The 17,801-nt window shown below is 36.9% G+C and overlaps 2 protein-coding genes across 2 annotated transcripts; one reads left to right on the forward strand and one right to left on the reverse strand.

Annotated features, from left to right (window-relative positions):
* Positions 1-6,815: 6,815 nt before the first annotated feature.
* On the reverse strand, positions 6,816-10,430 carry LOC140933951 (transmembrane protein 53-like). Its single transcript, XM_073383632.1, has 2 exons — positions 10,413-10,430; positions 6,816-8,373 (listed from the first exon to the last, which is right to left on the reverse strand). The coding sequence occupies exon 2, from the start codon at positions 8,334-8,336 to the stop codon at positions 7,425-7,427; it is 912 nt and encodes a 303-aa protein (XP_073239733.1). The 5' UTR covers positions 8,337-8,373; positions 10,413-10,430; the 3' UTR covers positions 6,816-7,424.
* Positions 10,431-10,483: 53 nt separating this feature from the next.
* LOC140933952 (ras-related protein Rab-28-like) lies at positions 10,484-16,545 on the forward strand. The gene is made up of 8 exons (XM_073383633.1): positions 10,484-10,644; positions 10,786-10,882; positions 11,597-11,685; positions 12,864-12,996; positions 13,354-13,426; positions 14,173-14,203; positions 14,950-15,027; positions 15,923-16,545. Exons 1-8 carry the CDS (start codon positions 10,567-10,569, stop codon positions 16,019-16,021), a joined length of 678 nt encoding a protein of 225 aa, XP_073239734.1. The 5' UTR covers positions 10,484-10,566; the 3' UTR covers positions 16,022-16,545.
* Positions 16,546-17,801: the final 1,256 nt, after the last annotated feature.

Consider the following 17,801-nt stretch of genomic DNA (forward strand, 5'->3'; position numbering starts at 1 on the left):
ATACAGAAAACACAAAAAAATCCTCAAGCTGTCTGCTCTAGTTATTTACGGACAGTTAACTGATTTGTCCAACCTGTCAATTAAAAGGTTAGAATTTCCCGATGACTGGAAATGGTCAAAAGTGTTTCCTCTGTTTAAAGCAGGTGAACGTAAAAATCCTAATAATTATAGACCAATATCAGTCTTATCAACCGTATCCAGGGTCTTTGAAAAGCTACAATAGTTGATGAGCAAGTCTACCACTATTTAGTTATAGATTAGTAACATATTAGATGCACGTCAATCTGGCTCCAGATCCCATCATTCGACAGTAACCGCTCTTCCTGATCTTACCAATCATTGGTGTTTTAATATAGACAGGCAGGGGACTGATTAAAGGAGTTGCATTTCTGGACCTTAAGAAACCCTTTGATACAGTAGATCACGAGCTTCTACTCACGAAATTAGAGTATATCGGAGTTCGTGGTCGCCCTGTTAGAATGGTTTAAATTATATCTGTTTAACAGATTTCAGGTTGTACATATAAACGGATTACTCTTTGAGAAACCCATTCTAAAATTTGGTGTTCCCTAGGGTTCAATACTTGGGCCACTTTACATAATAATATAAATAAATGATCTTAGTTTAAAAGATAGAGCGCATCCGATGTGATATAGAGTCTGGTAGGGACGACAACAGTTTACCGGTTGAATTGTCTGTTGAGTGCGGCACTCGTATGCCAAAATTTGTGCTTCTCGGTGATACGCAAGTGTTGGATTTGATCAAAGGCAGCAAACTAATAAAATCTTGTACTCTTGACCCGTTGCCTACATCACTCATGCGGAAGTGTTACACTACCCTGGTGCCTGTTTTGAAAGGGATTATTGAACAACACTTGCAGCTGGTGAGATACCTGATGAGTTAAAAACTGCTATGCTCTTACCTTTGTTGAAGAAGGCAAATCCTAACTTAGCAAACTACAGATCTGTATCCAGACTCAAGTTTGTGTCAAAATTAATTTTAAAGGCCGCTTTTAACAAATTGAATGGCTATTTGACTGACAATGATTTGCATGTGACTTTTCAATCTGCATACAAAGTCTTTCATAGCACTGAGACCTCATTACTTAGAGTTCAGTTTTTGGACAAAGGGGAGAACGTGTTGGTGATTTTGTTTGCAACAAAAATCCAATACTAAAACATATGGCGACAGGGCATTTTCTACATGTGCACCTAGACTGTGGAACATTATTCCCTTAGACATTCGTAGATCGAACAGTGTTTCTACTTTTTAAAACAATTTATAGACCTACGTTGTTAGGAAATTTATTAATAATGGTTTAATTTATTATTAGAAATTAGGGCTTTATATCTTCTTATTTCTATTCTATGTTTTTTTCACTATAAAATTATTATTTTTAATATTGTTGTAAAGCGCCACGAACAATTAATGGATGTGAGCGCTATAAAAGTGTTTTAATTAATTGATTAGTAATATTAGGGATTATGCTACCACATGAATGTACGAAGATGATACTAATTTGACTTTCACTGCCTACTGCACCCCAGCATCCCTACAACACGATATGAGTGTAGATTTACGATACCTCCAAATTTGGCTGTTAGCAGAGAGGCTCACTTTATATTAAACGTTTTAAAGAGGGAATATATGTTAGTTGGTTCAAGGCAAGGAATAGCGACTCTTACACAAACTAAGGGCAAGGGCTCGATAATTCTATAAACGGAATTTCGCTTAAAAAAGTAGGTAGTAGCAAATGTTTAGGTGTAGAAATTGACGAGTTTTTGACATGGGACTCGCGGCTAGTGTCTCAAAAAAAGTATCATCTGGTATAGGAGTCATAAAAAAAGATCAGGCCTTTTGTTCCAGTTTCAAATTTGACGAGCGTTTATCAGTCAATTGTTGAAGTATACTTTGATTATTGCAGTATTGTAGGGGATGACACCAGTTACCGTCTCACAGACAGACTTCAAAAGATGCAAAATCGTGCTGCACTTGTGTTCACACATGACGCCGTCAACTGAATTATTAAGTAAGCTAGGTTTGTCTAATCTAAACGAGAGGAGAAGCAAACAAAAAGCTCTTATGATGTTAGTAGTATAGTAGGGGCCTGTTACTCCTTTTGTGCGGGTGAATCTCATTAACTTGCGGAGGAATACATTAATACCGATGACGTCATAGCCTTTTGTCTTTATGTCATGAATAAAGTGCGCAGGAAACTCATTAAGATAAGGTTGTGTGCTATTTTCAGTTGGTTTAACCTGGTTTACAGGTTTTCAAGTTACTTTAAGGTCGACAAATGTCTTCGTTTTCGATTGGTTAATAATACCACCACATTTCTAATGTTTTCTTCCACCACCACCTCCTTCTCCCCCTCAGTTTTATTGTTTCGCTCCTCCTTCACCTTAATCTAAAATTGACAAGGAGGTGGTGGTAGTGGTGGTGGTGGAAGAAACATTAGAAATGTGGTGGCGGTGGAGAAAAACAATAGAAATGTGGTGGTGGTGGTGGTGGTGGTATTGCTTTGCTATTCACGAAGCTCTGTTGCAGTAGAAACTAAAATTTCAGTGCTTAAGTGAGGTACAGAAGACAAATCAAAACCTGAAAGTTAATGCTTTCGTGCGTTAATGATTTTTTTATTAATAAATTTCAATAGGCGACATTAAACTCAAAAGATTTCCTGACAATTTTGCGAGTATGGAAATTTAGAGCACGAAATAATGCTAAAAGCAGCATTCATAAAAAACGCCTGCTTTTTAAATTATCATTTTCTGTACATGATGGCTGGGGGTTTTTTTGTTCAAAAATAATTTCTGCTAAATCGCTTAATATTGAATCAAATTATTATATTAATTTTCTTGCAGTCTTCTTTCCGACACGATGCCAGTTAAAAACGTTTCGTCCGCGATGGCGGGTTTACCATCATTACTGACTTCCCGTCAAGACAGATGTAAACTTTAAGCGAACGAAGTGGGTTTTTGCTTGGTTTTACTGCAAATTCAAAGTTCTTATATCTTAACAGGGGGCAGTTGACTTGGGAAGGAAATAAATCAGGGTAGAAAAGATATACACGTAAACCAGTTAGTCTGCTAACCAGAGGTGCCAGAGGCACATAATTGTGGTGGAGGTCTATCAAGTATTTATTTACTAAGTATTCACTTCATACTTTAATTTTTAGCAACTCCCAAATCCAATATTCTCCAATTTTCCAAAATTTTTATTAATTCCCCCCTAAGTATTCTACATTAAGAACATTCGAAAAATCATTGAAAATATTAAAAATTATTATTCTATTCGATTAAATAAAATCTTGGTTAGATATTTTAAGAAAAAGGGCTGAAATAAACGAAAAACAATGCTTTCAACCAGTATTCCCTCTTAAACTAAACTGCTATTTGGATTTTAGAATTTAAATATTCCAAAACGGCAGCGACAGCTAAACTGAAAATGTAGTTTTGGGGTCACGTAGTGGTGAGGTTTTACGCCTGACCATTAGCTGCTATATGGTGCCAAATATCTTAACATCTGGAGGAAATCAAATCGTTTCTTACAGAAAAATAACACTCTCGTAGCTTATGTTGGTGTAGATTTCTTTTGGAGGGAAAGAAGATCAAAGAATGTCTATTACACTAGTAGAGTTTGTTTTTGGAAAGACGCCTTAGCTTGGTCATGCATGGGGCTGTAACCACACTAATGGTGGTTCCTGTCGAGATTTTTAAGTATCAGCCTTAAAAATTTTGAAGAATCAGCATAATGATGAAAAAGAAAGCTTTGTTGAAAGAGAGTGTTTTTTTTCAATCGGCTTCACCTTTCCTAATATTTGAAATTTTGCCAACATGACAAAGACGTTATATATGAGTGGTCATCAATTTGTAATACCATGTTAAAGTTTTTAAAGCAAAAATTATTACGGCCGGAGGGTAATGATTAAAATTATGAGTCGCTGTAAATTAGGTTATGTTTGCTAGAGTATGATTGCTGTTATATTTCAGTTTGGAAAAATTTTTAAAAATGCCGGGGGCCCTAGGCCTGGAAAGTCATTGTGCAAGCGAAACATTGACATTACATGTACCAGGGTAAATCATTTTATTTCGGTTTGGGATGGTTTAAGGGCTGGAAACTTAATTATAATCACTTCTTTCGAGAAACGAGTCCTTAAATAGCCGCTGCTAGTTTTTGGATCAGGAAGGGTTGAACTAAAGTAACTGAGGCAAAGAAACAGCAATGGACGACAGCAGATACTGACGGGAAGTCTTGGTAGAATTGATAGTTGAAAAATTGGTTAGTTGACCGAAACACGTGATCCCCAGCTTAATTCAATCTGCAACTTACCTCAGAGTTGGTTATCCTCATTGCTGAGTCTTTTAAAAAGGCTCGCTACAGATGAATTGCCAAAGAAAAAGTGAAGAAAGTAAATATTCAGAACTACTGTTTATACTATCTTGTGATTAGGTGTTCATTTTCAATTAGAAATGTTGATTCACCTGACGTTTGAAATGGCATTGACAATAGTTAGTCCAATAAAGATCATTGGAAAATTTTAATATGGGAGTTTTAAACTCATTGCACACCTTTTAGCGCTGAGAAATGGTCTTTTAAAAAATCCACGGTCAGTCTGACCGTCGTCTTCTTTGAGAAGTTATCCTTCGCCATATCAGAGCCTTGATTTTTTCCGTCGGCTGGTCTCGATCCTCCATTATTTTAAAATCAGACACGGCTTCCAAAGAACAAAAGTGTTAGTCTCTTTGTTTCCAAACTAAAGATGTTCTTTAGTCTTCATCCTTAATTACAAAAGTCGCCACCGATTTTCACTAATCTGGCAATGGGACGTTTGGCGGTAGCTAAGTGATACTAGGGGGGAAAATTACAAAAATTACAAAAGTGGTTAATTGCAGATGATCTCAAGTTCAACACTGGCCGGGATATTAGCCATCCCTGCTAGGTTTATGGGCAATCAGAGAGTTTTTTTTACTGTTTTAGACGGGGATCTTTAATGTGAAAATGAGCGTTGGAACTGGAAGTTGTTTCTACAAATGAACTTGTATGGAGCATGACATATATCACAGCAAAATGATAGTGCAATTGTAATAGTGAAAATATAAAAAAAAAAACAGATCGAGGAAGCTTTTTCAACGCATACCGTGAACAGCGCGCGTAGTCGGCGCCTAGATATCCGTAATTCACGACAGCATTGCCTTCACTCTTGGCAATGGTAATGAAACTGACATTGTCCACCTCAATTTCTCCAAAGCCTTTAGCCTGCGAGCCAGCTCTACACGGAAGGGATATAGCGCTCTCCCACCCTCCTACCTAAGGGAGGGCTTCAGCTCGCATGCTACATTTCATAGCCGCTGTGCACGACTACGACGTGAGAGTGCCTAATTTCACATTTTGTCCGGGACGGGACACAAGACAACAACTCTCTCAGTTTCTTTTCTTGAACTTTGATACAGTCCTTTAGAATTCAACTCAAAGTAAATTTGCCAACATTTGACGAATTAAACGGGATGGAATAAGCGCGATAAAGTTTGAGGCAGCGCGAATTCACTTTTTAAGTGACGTTTTTGTAACCGTCGCCTTCGTCGTTGTTGCTTAAGCTCCCTATAATTGTCGAAAACGAGAACGATGATGATGACGATGATGACGAGCACTCAGCACTATCCCAAGTTTCTGTCTTACGAGAATAACTACGTGATAGTTTGGAATACTTTGAAGCTTCTGTTCAATGAATTGGCGAAAATGATGACGAAGACTGAGAGGCTACCAGTGACAGCAACAAAAACGACGACATGTACGAAGACAACACGATAAAACCGAAGAGGGTTGACAGTTGCCGTCAAAATGATGGTATCTTTACTGGGATAGAGATAATCTTAATGTATTGGAACTTCTCAAGTCCGTTGACTCGCGCTGAAAAAAAGTAGTGAAACAATGGGTAAGAGAGCGCATACAGAGGCTTGGGATGTTCAAACGTCCCTATCGGTATCGAGCGAGGAGAGAGAGTGTATTCGCAGACAAGGATCCCACGAATTTACGAGCTTTTTTCACGTAAAATATTTTTACGCAACACCCACAATTTCAACTAGTGCAGTCACTTCTGTGTTTGTTCACAATTAGACCACTTATGCGATTTAATGCGGCGTCCTTCAATCACGAGTACAACTCCGTAGACCCCTAACTGGGACAAGGGCGTGGTTGCATAACCTTCACTCTAGCGCTAAGCCCACAGAAAAATCAAGTTAATAAGACAGGAAAAATGTGCAAACAAATTACTTGACGTCAAAGCATTTAAAAATGTTTTAATTGCCGTTACTCTCTATTAAAATTAACAATATTTTAAGTTACGGTCTGTAAACAGAATTTAGTATTTTTAAAGTTGCTAGTTGATAAATGATAACGTTCACCGCATTACATATAACTTCAAAACGTGGCATTTTAAATGTTCTTTAAAGGGTTATGCGCTTACTAAAAAACTCCTGCACAGCAGTTGCAGAAGAAAAATGCACCAAATAAAAATGATGTAAATCAACCTTAAAATCACAAAACTAATTTTGCCCCCTCCTCACCTCAAAGAAAAGAAATGCTTCATCCCTTAATAGGGAATTTGATATAGAAGATTAACGAAAGTTGCTTACCATTTACCCTTTTACCAAAAAAAGTAGTTCCAGTCTCGCGCTATACATACTGCATTTCGCGAATAATAGCCTTCCCTCGATTATTCGCCTCACTCGAATAATCGCCCCCTTTAGAAAGATATATTTAAAATAATCGCCCACCCCCTCCCCCCTCGCCTTCTTCTGTTTCTTTTATCACCTCCCTGCCAAGTTAACGTAGAGTCTGATCCGACCAGCAAAACTGATCAGTGAAAAATCAAGGTCTGACGCCAAGGATATTGACATTGAAAATTAATCAAGCAACCAAATTTGGAACTCTTAAAACTTAAAAAGCCCATATGTGATCATTTTTCTTCTTTTAATGGGATAATAAAACAAAATATTTAGGGCACGACTTCCAGTGAGCAATATTTGAAATAATTATTTCCTCCCTCGAATAATGGCCTTGCCTTGGATAATCGACCCCGGCTGTTATTCAAGGAAATAGGGTAATCGGGTCTTTTTTAGATTCAGCGGTCTGAGGGTAAATTGTTTACCATTATGCCACTAGGTGCCTGAACCGTGTTTTTTTTTTTAATCAATGATAAGCATCCTCTGGTATCCATGTACCATGATCTCTCTAAAAGACGCTTGAAGAGCTTATTTGTTCTGGCCATTTTTGACAAGGAACTTATTGGAGGGGAGAGATATTTAAAGAGGGCATGGTACTTTTCTAAACCTACAGAGGTAACTCTTGATAATTTATTTTATTTCATAAATACTATTACCCAAAACCTCCATGAAAAATATTAAAAACAAATGTGTAGAGCACCCTTACAGCCTGGATTTTAAGGCATGCTTTCTCAAGCAGTAGTCAGTAAAAGTATTTACCTCTTTGAGATATTCTTCAGGGTAATTCTTATAATGTTGTACATGACCTGAGCCCTCCCAAAGCCTTGAAAATACCTCAACATCTTTATTCTTGTGTGCTTTGATGAATGTCTCCACATTCTTCTCTGGGACTAAGTGATCAACATTACTATACAGATATAATTCAGGACAACCCATGGGTGAGTGTATAGAGTCTGGTATAAGTCGCTTTATATATGGACCAAAGTGAAATGCTGGGGGAATTACAATACCCAGCCCAACCCACATGAGCCCCTTCAGCAAAGGATTTGGAATGGTTTCTAGAATTGTTGACCGGACACCTTTTAAACTATGGGCACCAGGAAAATGAGGACAGCTGTCAAATATACAACCCACTACATTTATGGATTTGAAATATTTCTGTCCTGGAGTTGAAATAGCTTGATGGATAAAGTAATACACATTAAAACCTCCCATGCTAAGGGAGTAAAGAATGACAGGCTGGTTTGGATCAGATTTCATTTCTATGAGTATATTGAGCAGTTTCAGACTAACATCCTTGACTCTGCTCAGTAGTATAAACGTGTTAAATGGATTTGCAGATAATCTGATGGTATCAAAGCCCTTGTTTTCAAATATTTCACTGTACTTTGCCAGATGTTTGTCCTGAGCACTGTTCCAGCCAAGAATTGCAACAATTGGGTTTCCTTTGTACGTTCCTGCTCTTGTGACTACAGCTCCAATCTTTTTCAATTTTGCCTGAAATTGTGTAGACTCACTTGATGCCATCCTTTGTGGTACTAACTTTGGAATGGCAATTCCAAGCCTCTGAGACCAATACTTTCTAATTTGTACATATATACAGTACTGCCTCATGTTTACTTAGACAAATGGTTTTGACCAAGCAAGAAGACTGAAAGAAAAAAAAAATTGGTGACAGTGATATATATGCCTGTCTTTGTTGAGATAGTGCAGTCAATAGATTAATAATCATTCTGATGTGATAGTTTGTGTGTGGGGGTTAGGGCAGGGGGGTGGGGAGGAGGGGAGAGCAACTGTGGTAACCATTTACTCAAACACTCGCGTAGGTATTGGATTCTAAATGATAGGTCCTTCTTAGAAAATAGCCAAATTTATTTATTAAAGGACCTGTGGTGCTGGGAGAGTGGGTAAGTGAAACATAAAAAAACTACTGTAGTAGTCGAAATTCAGCTTTTAAACACCTTAATATCATAGCCTGAAATTCATCCGATTGCTTCGAGTCGTTTTCTCCTCTCAACAACGTCTGAATCGACCAGCCGTTAATGCCGTCCAGTGACGTCACTCACTACCCGAAAACCGGGTAGTGATTTTGATTGGTTGATTGTCTAAACATTTGCATAATTATGTATAATTATGAAAAATTTTAGCGGGATTGTCATTTGATATTCAGCGGATCGCATCCCTGGCATTCTTTCGGTTAATTCAAACATTTCTATAAGCTTAATCTTTATCTTAAAGAGCAAAATTGCCCTTGTCATCGAAACTGAAATGCTAAATTGAACTGCGAATGAAGAATCATCGTGGAGAGTCGGTAGGTGAGTTTTCATTCAGAGCCGCTTTGTGGTTTCGGCGGCCAGTGATTTTGTTTACGCGAAGTTTTCTGAGATCAATGTTATAATTTGACCTTCTTGCTATTTTTACCGTCAAGTGTGATGATTCTGTTAGCTTTTCTTTCTTGTCTCTTTGTTTTTTCTTCGTTAAGGACCAAATAGCTTCTTTTCAATTAAAGCAAATCATTGTGTTTTTGAACTAAGTGTTCCGTGTGTGTGTTTATTTCATTGCGTGATTGCGACTGAGTTTGATTATAGAATTTAGTACAACCGGTTCAGAGTTGTACCGCATGCAGTTGATAGTTTGAACGTTAAACATGAACTACAATCGAAAAAAATAAAGCAGTTCTGTATCATGCAGACATTTCCAAACAATATTTCTCGGTTTGCCACTTGAAAATCGTGTTTTGCTTTTTGTTGATTTTGCATGAATTAAAGCAAAGGTCAAGGAGTAGTGACGTCACTGGACGGCATTAACAGCCGGTCGATTCAGACGTTACTGAGGGAGTAATAACGAATCGAAGTAATCGGATGAAATTCAGGCTATTCATATCAATAATAATAATAATAATAATAAAACAAAACGAGCTACAGCACAATTCTGCATGTAGAAAGTGTTGTAACCTAAAGCACAATTCTGAAAGCGTCTTTCGCTAATTTGCAAGTGCAGTAAACAACAACTAGAGTACAAAATGTAATAGAAAAGATCAAGTTATGTTATCTGTAGTTATTCAAGCCTTAAAAAAGCCGGTTATGTTCCTGTGCATGCTCTGTACACCTTTCGCAAATCGTTGTTTGGTATACGGCGGTTGGGCGTTTGAAATCACGCACAATGCATGAGTACCCAAACTATCATCACCTGATAAGTTTATTTTTAAGTTTAAGTTTATATGAATTTACTCTCTGGGGCCGAGGATTTGAACTTGGGACTGCCGTGAACAAATCCAGCTAGCGGTCAGAGCGGGACTTGAACTTGCAAGTCCAACCGCTCTAACCACTCGGTCACGCTGGGTACGATCCATTCAACCAAAATTTCCGGAAATTTCAGTCCAAAATTCAATGGATTGGTTCGGTCCATCCGGAAAAGTTTCGAATAAACTGGTCCACCTTTTGAGTTGGACCACTTTTCCCGGTCGGACCGGTCGGAATTTTGGTTGAATGGATCGCGCCCACTGCCTCCTCTTGAGAGCTTACTCTATATGGAAATCAGAGATACTCTGGGAGATAGGTTCTTTATGAGAAAATCCGTCAACTTTTGACAACGAAGAGCTTCATTAGAAGCCCTTTACTATAAATCTTCGAATCTTACCGCATTTTCATGCATTTTGGCGTAAACTGCTTGTAGCAAGAGGAACCTTACCTGACCGCCATTTTGAACAAAACGGGGAAATTGCAGAGCCGGCGATTCTTATGGACAGTAACTTGTTACCGTGACGTCACGACAAACAAAAGTACTTCAGAATCAAACATGGCCGTAAAATTGTGGTGAAATTGTGGTCTTTTTTCTCAGTGAAATGTCCGATTCAGAGGAAGAAACAGCGACAGATCATCAGCTTAAGTTTGTTCTTTTAGGAGATGGTGCATCGGGAAAGGTATTTGTGATTGTTAGTCATAAAGTAAAGCTATTTTAGATGAGTGGAGTTTTGTGTACAACTGTATCACCACCATTTAAGCTTACATTTTGACGTCTTTTATAAAAGCGTACTAATGCACGATTTTTGGGTTGTTTTAAGACATCCATATGTGTGAGGTATTCGCAGGAAAATTTTGACAAAGCCTATAAGCAAACGCTTGGACTGGACTTCTTTTTGGCGAGGATTGTTTTACCAGGTTCGTGTATGTTACAGGTCAAAAAGAGTTTTTAATCTAGGTTGATCCTAAATGTCCTTTGCCTCCTAAGGCTAGGGCATGTACGTTTATATATTTGTGTTATGAGATGTATAAAACTTAAAGCTAGTTTGACCCAAAGGGGGTCACTCCGGATTTCAAGTGACAGGGATGATCAAACAATTTTTTTGGGTAGGAAAATTTTGGCAAGTATTTTTTTGGGTATTCAAAACTAATGTTTCTATTTTTCGTGTTATATCAGTTAATGCTTCCTGGAAATTTTTATGGCGGGGAAATTCGGCATGGGATTCTTGGGGGGTTAAAGTTTGGTCCAGGGATTTTTTTGGGTTTTGTTTGAAGCCCTAGGGATTTTTTTGGCTTAATTATATTATCAATCCTTTAAATGTGAATTGTGGTCGGTTTGCTGGAGGCTGTTTGGAGAAGGCAGTGTGGCCAAGCAGTTAGAGCACTGGACTTGCAAGTCCCGCCCTCACCACTAGCTGGATTTGTTTACAGTAGTCCCAAGTTCAAATCCTCAACCATGCTTGTACATGTAAATAGCCAGCTGGTTTGACAGGCCAGTTGGGATTCTTAACCCTGTTATGTTTGATTTGAATTATTTGTTTCAGTCATTTGCTTGGCCCCACTAGCATAAGTGCTATAAATGCTGCCGAGGGGAATAAGGGAATTATTTATTTATTTATTTATTTACCATAGGAAATGTGCACGTCACTTTACAAGTGTGGGACATTGGAGGACAAACTCTGGGTGGGAAAATGTTAGAAAAATATATTTTTGGAGCTCACGTAAGTTCTAGTTTCAGTAACTTTCTATTTAAGTTACATGTATACGTAATGATATCATTGCAAAATAGAATTACAGTTGAACCTCCATTAAGTGGCCATTTAAGGCTGTTAAGCAGCCACATTCCATTCAACGGCAAGCAATCAAAGTTCCAAAATTGATTTGGAGAAAATAATTGTAAATTAAACCTATATTAAGCAGCCACTTTTATCAAATGGCCATGGCTACCTTTTGGCCATCCCAACTGCGCCAAGAAGGTGGGTGCTTGAGGTATGATTCGTAGTAAAAATCGATAACTTTTCAAAATTTTCAAGTTTTAGATGATTAGATAGAGCTTGGGAGCATGAATTGATCAAAAGTCCTTGTAATTCTAAGGCTTACTTTCCGGCAAATAAAATGAACTGAATGTAAAAAGTGAAACAGAAATGGCGAAAATCAAACTTCTAATTAAATCTTTTCTTATGGTTTAGAATAAACTATTCTCAAAACTGAGAATGTTTTGATCAAAGCTGTGTAAATCGAACCGAAACTGTGCATGGAACCTTGCGTTTATTTCCTGTAATTTATCTCACCTATTGTATGGAATGTATGTGAACATCTTCATTATGAATCGGTATATTTCAAAGAGCTACACAACGAGCAAGAATACTATTGACCAACAATATACAGACCGGGGGCAGCTGTAGTGTCAACTATTACTAGTTTGTATATTTTTGCTATTTATAAGATTACAACAGCAGAAAATGGTCACTTTGCACTAGACAGTTAACCCTGTTGACACCTCTCACATGTGGCAGTTACATATAAGCACAAGTAACACATGGTCACCAGCAAAATTATGTTTGCCATGTTTTGTTGAGGGCTGCCCTTCCCTGATAATGTAGTATGACAGTACAACATAAAACAAAGCAGTCAAAATCAATGTAACCAATACAGTTTTGGTAATACAAGAAGAAAAATGGTCATACGTCTAAGTAGTTTCCAATTTTTCAAGTTAACTAAAACACAAGTCAAATGATTGTGGAAAATTATTGATGTGTATAATTACATAGATGTGCTTAATTCTCTCTCACTTGTGACATAAGGACAAGACCAAGAAACTTTGTTGCTCTTCATTTGCCACTCAGAAGGAAAAGTTACTTTTCAAGCTACATGAACATCATCAGCTTTTCTTTTGCAGGCTGTATTACTTGTTTATGATGTAACAAATCAAAACAGTTTTGATAACCTTGAAGACTGGTATGAAACAGTGAAGAAACTTTGTGATAAAGATGGTTCTAGGTTGCCACACATTGCCCTTGTAGCAAATAAAAGTAAGTTGTATTTGAAAAAAAGAACCAGCTTTATGTCCCCTCCTGAAAGCAAATTAGGGGGCATAAGACATTTGTTCTTGGAGCCTTTTAATGTTTGTTTTTTAAAATGGTTAAAGCAAATCATATAGTGCCAAACCCAGGCAGCCTGATAGTTAATAAAGACAAACACAACAAAATGAGTATAAAGAGGCTCATAACTGAATAAATTTTTCCAGGGATTATTTGAATAACACGTAGAAAACGACTAAATTGGAAATAATTATTTATATCGTACAAGCTGAAAACTATGCAAACCATGTGACCTAATTATTAATAATGATTAAAACTTTATTACAATGTAATATTAATATCTTTCAGTTGATCTGGAACATCAGAGAGTAGTAAGATCAGACCGACATGGGAAATTTGCCCAAGAACATGGGATGTCAAGGTGAGACAACACAATACATAACTTAAGAAATAACAATGATAATAACCCTGAGAAATTAATATCTCGCTTAACCAGGCATGTTACTAAGGACCGGATACTAGGGATTTTCCCGGGCCTTTATGAGCATCATCCCCAGCTACTTTCAAAGGAAAGAAAAGGAAAAAAGAACCAAAAAAACTTCCAACATTTAACTGTCCAATTTTTTGCCTCCTAATTAAATAATATACACAACAAGTTGAAATCTCAGTGACAGTCCTGCACTTTAGTTCATGGAGCGTCCTTTCTGTGAAAATGTGTTTCTTTTAAATTTCTTAATAAAAACGTAGAATTTTACCAAATCACTAAACAGGGTTATGCAACTTCACAAATCAGGTAAAAATTCATTAAGTGATTGCAAAGGTATAGTTGTACAAGGGTGAATTGCAGTTTAAACACAATAGAAATTACAGTGTGTAGATGTTAGCTCCATTGTAGTATCACAGCTAGCATGTGTCTAGTAGTGGAGTCATCCCATTGAGTAGCTAGCACAGCCTTTGTTTCTATTCAATTCTATAATTTTAAATTCTGTAAAACAAAAGAAAGGAACGACATGCTGCTTTCTTTGCAGATTGTTTAACTGTTGTAGGCTCTGTCACCACAAGTTTTGAATAACACAAATACTAAAAAAAAAATCATTAAATCATGTGGTAAAAACAATATTTAAAGCCTCCAACCTTGCAAGTTTAACATGTTCATTTACCTTTCAGTTATTATGTTTCTGCCAAGACAGCGGACCAGGTTAGAACACAGAATAATATGTTATTGCATTTACATGCAGCTGTACGTAACTACATTTTCCTTTTTACTCAGAAGAGCACTATGGCACTTACTTGTTTAAGCAGTGCTCATTTAGCGGCAGCTACCTTTTGTAAAAAGCCGCAGTCTCTTTTGTGAATTACAGTGTCTTTTAATCTCTTTCTTTTTCTTTCTTTTGGTCAAAAACCATAACTGCATAAGGACATCTAACATATTTGTCTCATTTGACAATTTTTAACAATAACAATAAAGCAATGCTGGATTAACTTCTTCATGTTTTTTTTTCTGAGTACAATGCTTATTTGGAGCTATATTATGGGCTGCACCACACAGATCAGTTGGAATGACAATGGTCTGCTGTATGGAAAGTCGTGAGTTCAAACTCCAGGCAGACTGCCAACCTGTGTTTTGCTGCTTAGGTCAAGCTGACTGTGATTTGAGATCTTATCTCACTTGAGAAGGGCAAGTTGTTAAGCCACTGGCCTTGTCTCACTTGAACCCACCCAATTGTTTGAAAGACGTTGGTCATCTTAACTTGTTTTGTCTTTGATTTGATAATAATTTTTGACTCTTGATGCCTTGTTTCAAAATAAAATTTCTTTTGAATTCTGTGTGTCAACTTTGGACTAATTAACAAAAAAATAAGAAGAGAAAAGTAACATTGCCAACACTTTGGAATAACTTGTAATGGTTTAGCTAATAACTGAATAAAATTGTATCAATTTCAGATCAGCCTCTGCTTTCAAAAAATAGCTGCAGAAATATTGGGAATTAGGTTAACAAAGAATGAAATGGAACAACAGTCTGTATCCTTTAATAATAATGTTCACAATAATTTTTAGTAATGTTTTGTTACTTTTATGCATGAAAAGGTTTTGAGGGAGTCAAAATTTTGTTTGTTTTTTATTTTTTTAATGCGACATATTTCAGTTTAAACTGTGAATGGTCTGAACCCAGGAGTCATTTCATAAGTAGGTGGAATATGATCGTCCAGGTGAGTGTAGTCCTGAATAGGACTGTTGTTGACAGTGACTGACGTTTTAACAACCTGCATAGTAGTCATTTTCAAAGTCAAAGTGATTTGTATCACATCAGTTTATGGTATTAAACTCTGGTTAGGATGTGGTTAAAACTCCACAACTTATGATCATTAATAATTTAGAGTTCAGGTATTTAAGGGACTAACACAAAAGTTGAACTGGAGGTGGATTCATTTCCATGATACATATTTATCACTGTTGCATTCAATAAAAAATTCCCAATTATGGGCATACATTTGTCTAGTCCCTGTACGGCATGTTCCGTACAGAGACTAGGCCTTCTAGGTCAATGCATTTTGGTGATGTACCAGAGACTAACAGCCTCCTTTCACTCAGACCACAAGACCCGAGACGCATAGGGCCTCACAGAAAAGTGAGGCCCAGGGATTAGGCAAAACATACATGCAGACTATACATGTACATTGCACCCTAAGTAAATTAGAAAGTCTTATGTTAGCAAGAAAAAAGCTCATCAAAATCATTGGATCTTTGTAACTTTGTGATTATTTTATTACCATGCATGAAAACTTGGGGATCAGAGAAGATAGTATGGATTGTCATGAGGTCTTGTTCATTTAGGTCTAGATGATCAAGTTTTGACTTTATTACCAAGAAATTTTTGAGTTCATTCTTATGATTTTCCTTGACCATTTGCTTTCAGAGAGTAATTAAGGCTGACATCATTCAATACAGCAACCATGAAATGCCTTCAAGAGCAGCGCCCACTCAAACAAAGAGTTCCATTTGTTCACTTCAGTGAACTTATGGATGTCTCGAGTTGTTTTGTAATTATTTACAGCTAGGAGTTAATATACAGACAATTTATTTAAACCTTTCTGAATGAAAATGACGGTTACAGAAGGCGCAACAAGGGAATTGTACTCCACGCATATGTATTGATCAGAAAATTAATTAAGTCCTCCTTCTCATCCCAGTTCTAAATTATTTCTCAAAAGAACAAACTGTAGTTGCTTGGTGTTGCAGATGGTTTGATCATCAAACGCAAAAGATTAACAAGACAGTGAACAAGATTCACACCACAATACAACAGATAACCAAGAAAAGGTTTCTGCAACACCAAGAGACCCTGAAGAGAACTTTACTTTAGCTTTACATGTGTAATTCTATTCCTAAATTAAGACAGTGTAAGCTTTTACAACACCAAGAGACTCTGAAGAGAACTTTACTTTAGCTTTACATGTGTAATTCTATTCTTAAATTTAGACAGTGTAAGCTTTTACAATACGCCATTTGCACATCTTCTCATGATGCACCTTATTTACCTCCTAAAGTTTTGCATAACCTTTTGTTTTGATTTCTCCTGGGTATTAAAGCTGTCCCAAGAGAAATTGAAAACAATGCTTATGCAAAACTTTGGGGGGTAAATAAGGTGCATCATGGGAGATGTGTAAGTGGCGCATGGGCCATTCCTAAGTTGCCATAAGCCTTGTTTTAAAATAAGGGTAAGTGCTAAGCTTTTGTTTGGAACATTATTTTCACAGGAAAAGTTTTGTACTTAGCCTCATGTTAAAAGAGAGAGTTCCCGGGACTTGAAAATTACCTGTTGCCTTCTAAAGTGCAGTCCAATAAGCTATCTGAGGATCTACAGTAGTAGACACTCAGTTGTATAGTTTTACTTATCATTGTTTGCTGTTACAAGATGATGAATGTATTTTGGGTGTGCCAAATTGGGGCAATCCTTGATAGTTTTTTAAACCGTTTACTTAAGCTTTTAAAGAATTCGCTGGCAATAGAAAGAACAGAAAGTTGTCTAGAAATCGTGTTATTAGTTTTTCCCGAATGGTTTTTGGTGACGTGTATATATTGGTAATATAATTTCACTCTATTATCAATTAACCATTGACATACAATAAATTCAATGTGCTGTGAACAGAAATATAAACAATGTATGACAAACGTTTTTACGACCTTTGGTGCAGTTCTAAAGCTGAAATATATGACAGCCAACATTGTCTAAAAAACATGTCACATGTTCCCCTTCTACAGTAAAATTTTGACACAAGTAGTTGTACTTATGCACCTATCAATGTCACCTACCAATCTATCACGAGGAGAGTATATTGAAATCTTTCTTCGCCTGACGTGCACTGGGATCAATTGAACGTTTTTAGATATTGCGGTATCAAAGTAAACGGAAGCTCTATTTTCAAAACGGAATACCTAATCAGTTTGAAAACGTGCAGAGGTCTACTAAGGAGATAAAACCTTGACGATTTTTTTGTGACCATTTTTGAAGGTAATGCGGAAGTAATCGGCTCGGTAATCAAGACCTTTAATAATAAATTTTTTTCACAGAAGAACACAATATAACATTTTTACATGTATATCGTACCCGTGGAACAGGCACATGAGCTGATATTCTATAATTTAGTTTAAGCTCAGAATAAGGTTAATATTTAAGTTTTGAAATGACTATATGTTGTCACATTTCAATCAAAGATGTCAGTTTCTAAATTTACTAGAAACCAGAACATAGATAAAACTTAGTCAAAGGCAGCAATGTGCAGCCCGGGGTGGGG

This window comes from Porites lutea, chromosome 4, assembly GCF_958299795.1.
Source record: "Porites lutea chromosome 4, jaPorLute2.1, whole genome shotgun sequence".
In the NCBI taxonomy this organism is placed as follows: Eukaryota; Metazoa; Cnidaria; class Anthozoa; order Scleractinia; family Poritidae; genus Porites; species Porites lutea.

Excerpts from the sequence above, each read along its gene's own strand:
- LOC140933951 (XM_073383632.1), bottom strand. The coding sequence starts at position 8,336 with ATGAGGCAGTACTGTATATATGTACAAATTAGAAAGTATTGGTCTCAG.
- LOC140933952 (XM_073383633.1), top strand. The coding sequence starts at position 10,567 with ATGTCCGATTCAGAGGAAGAAACAGCGACAGATCATCAGCTTAAGTTT. Across the intron at positions 11,686-12,863 it reads AATATATTTTTGGAGCTCAC|GCTGTATTACTTGTTTATGA; the intron begins GTAAGTTCTAGT and ends TTTCTTTTGCAG. Across the intron at positions 12,997-13,353 it reads TGCCCTTGTAGCAAATAAAA|TTGATCTGGAACATCAGAGA; the intron begins GTAAGTTGTATT and ends AATATCTTTCAG.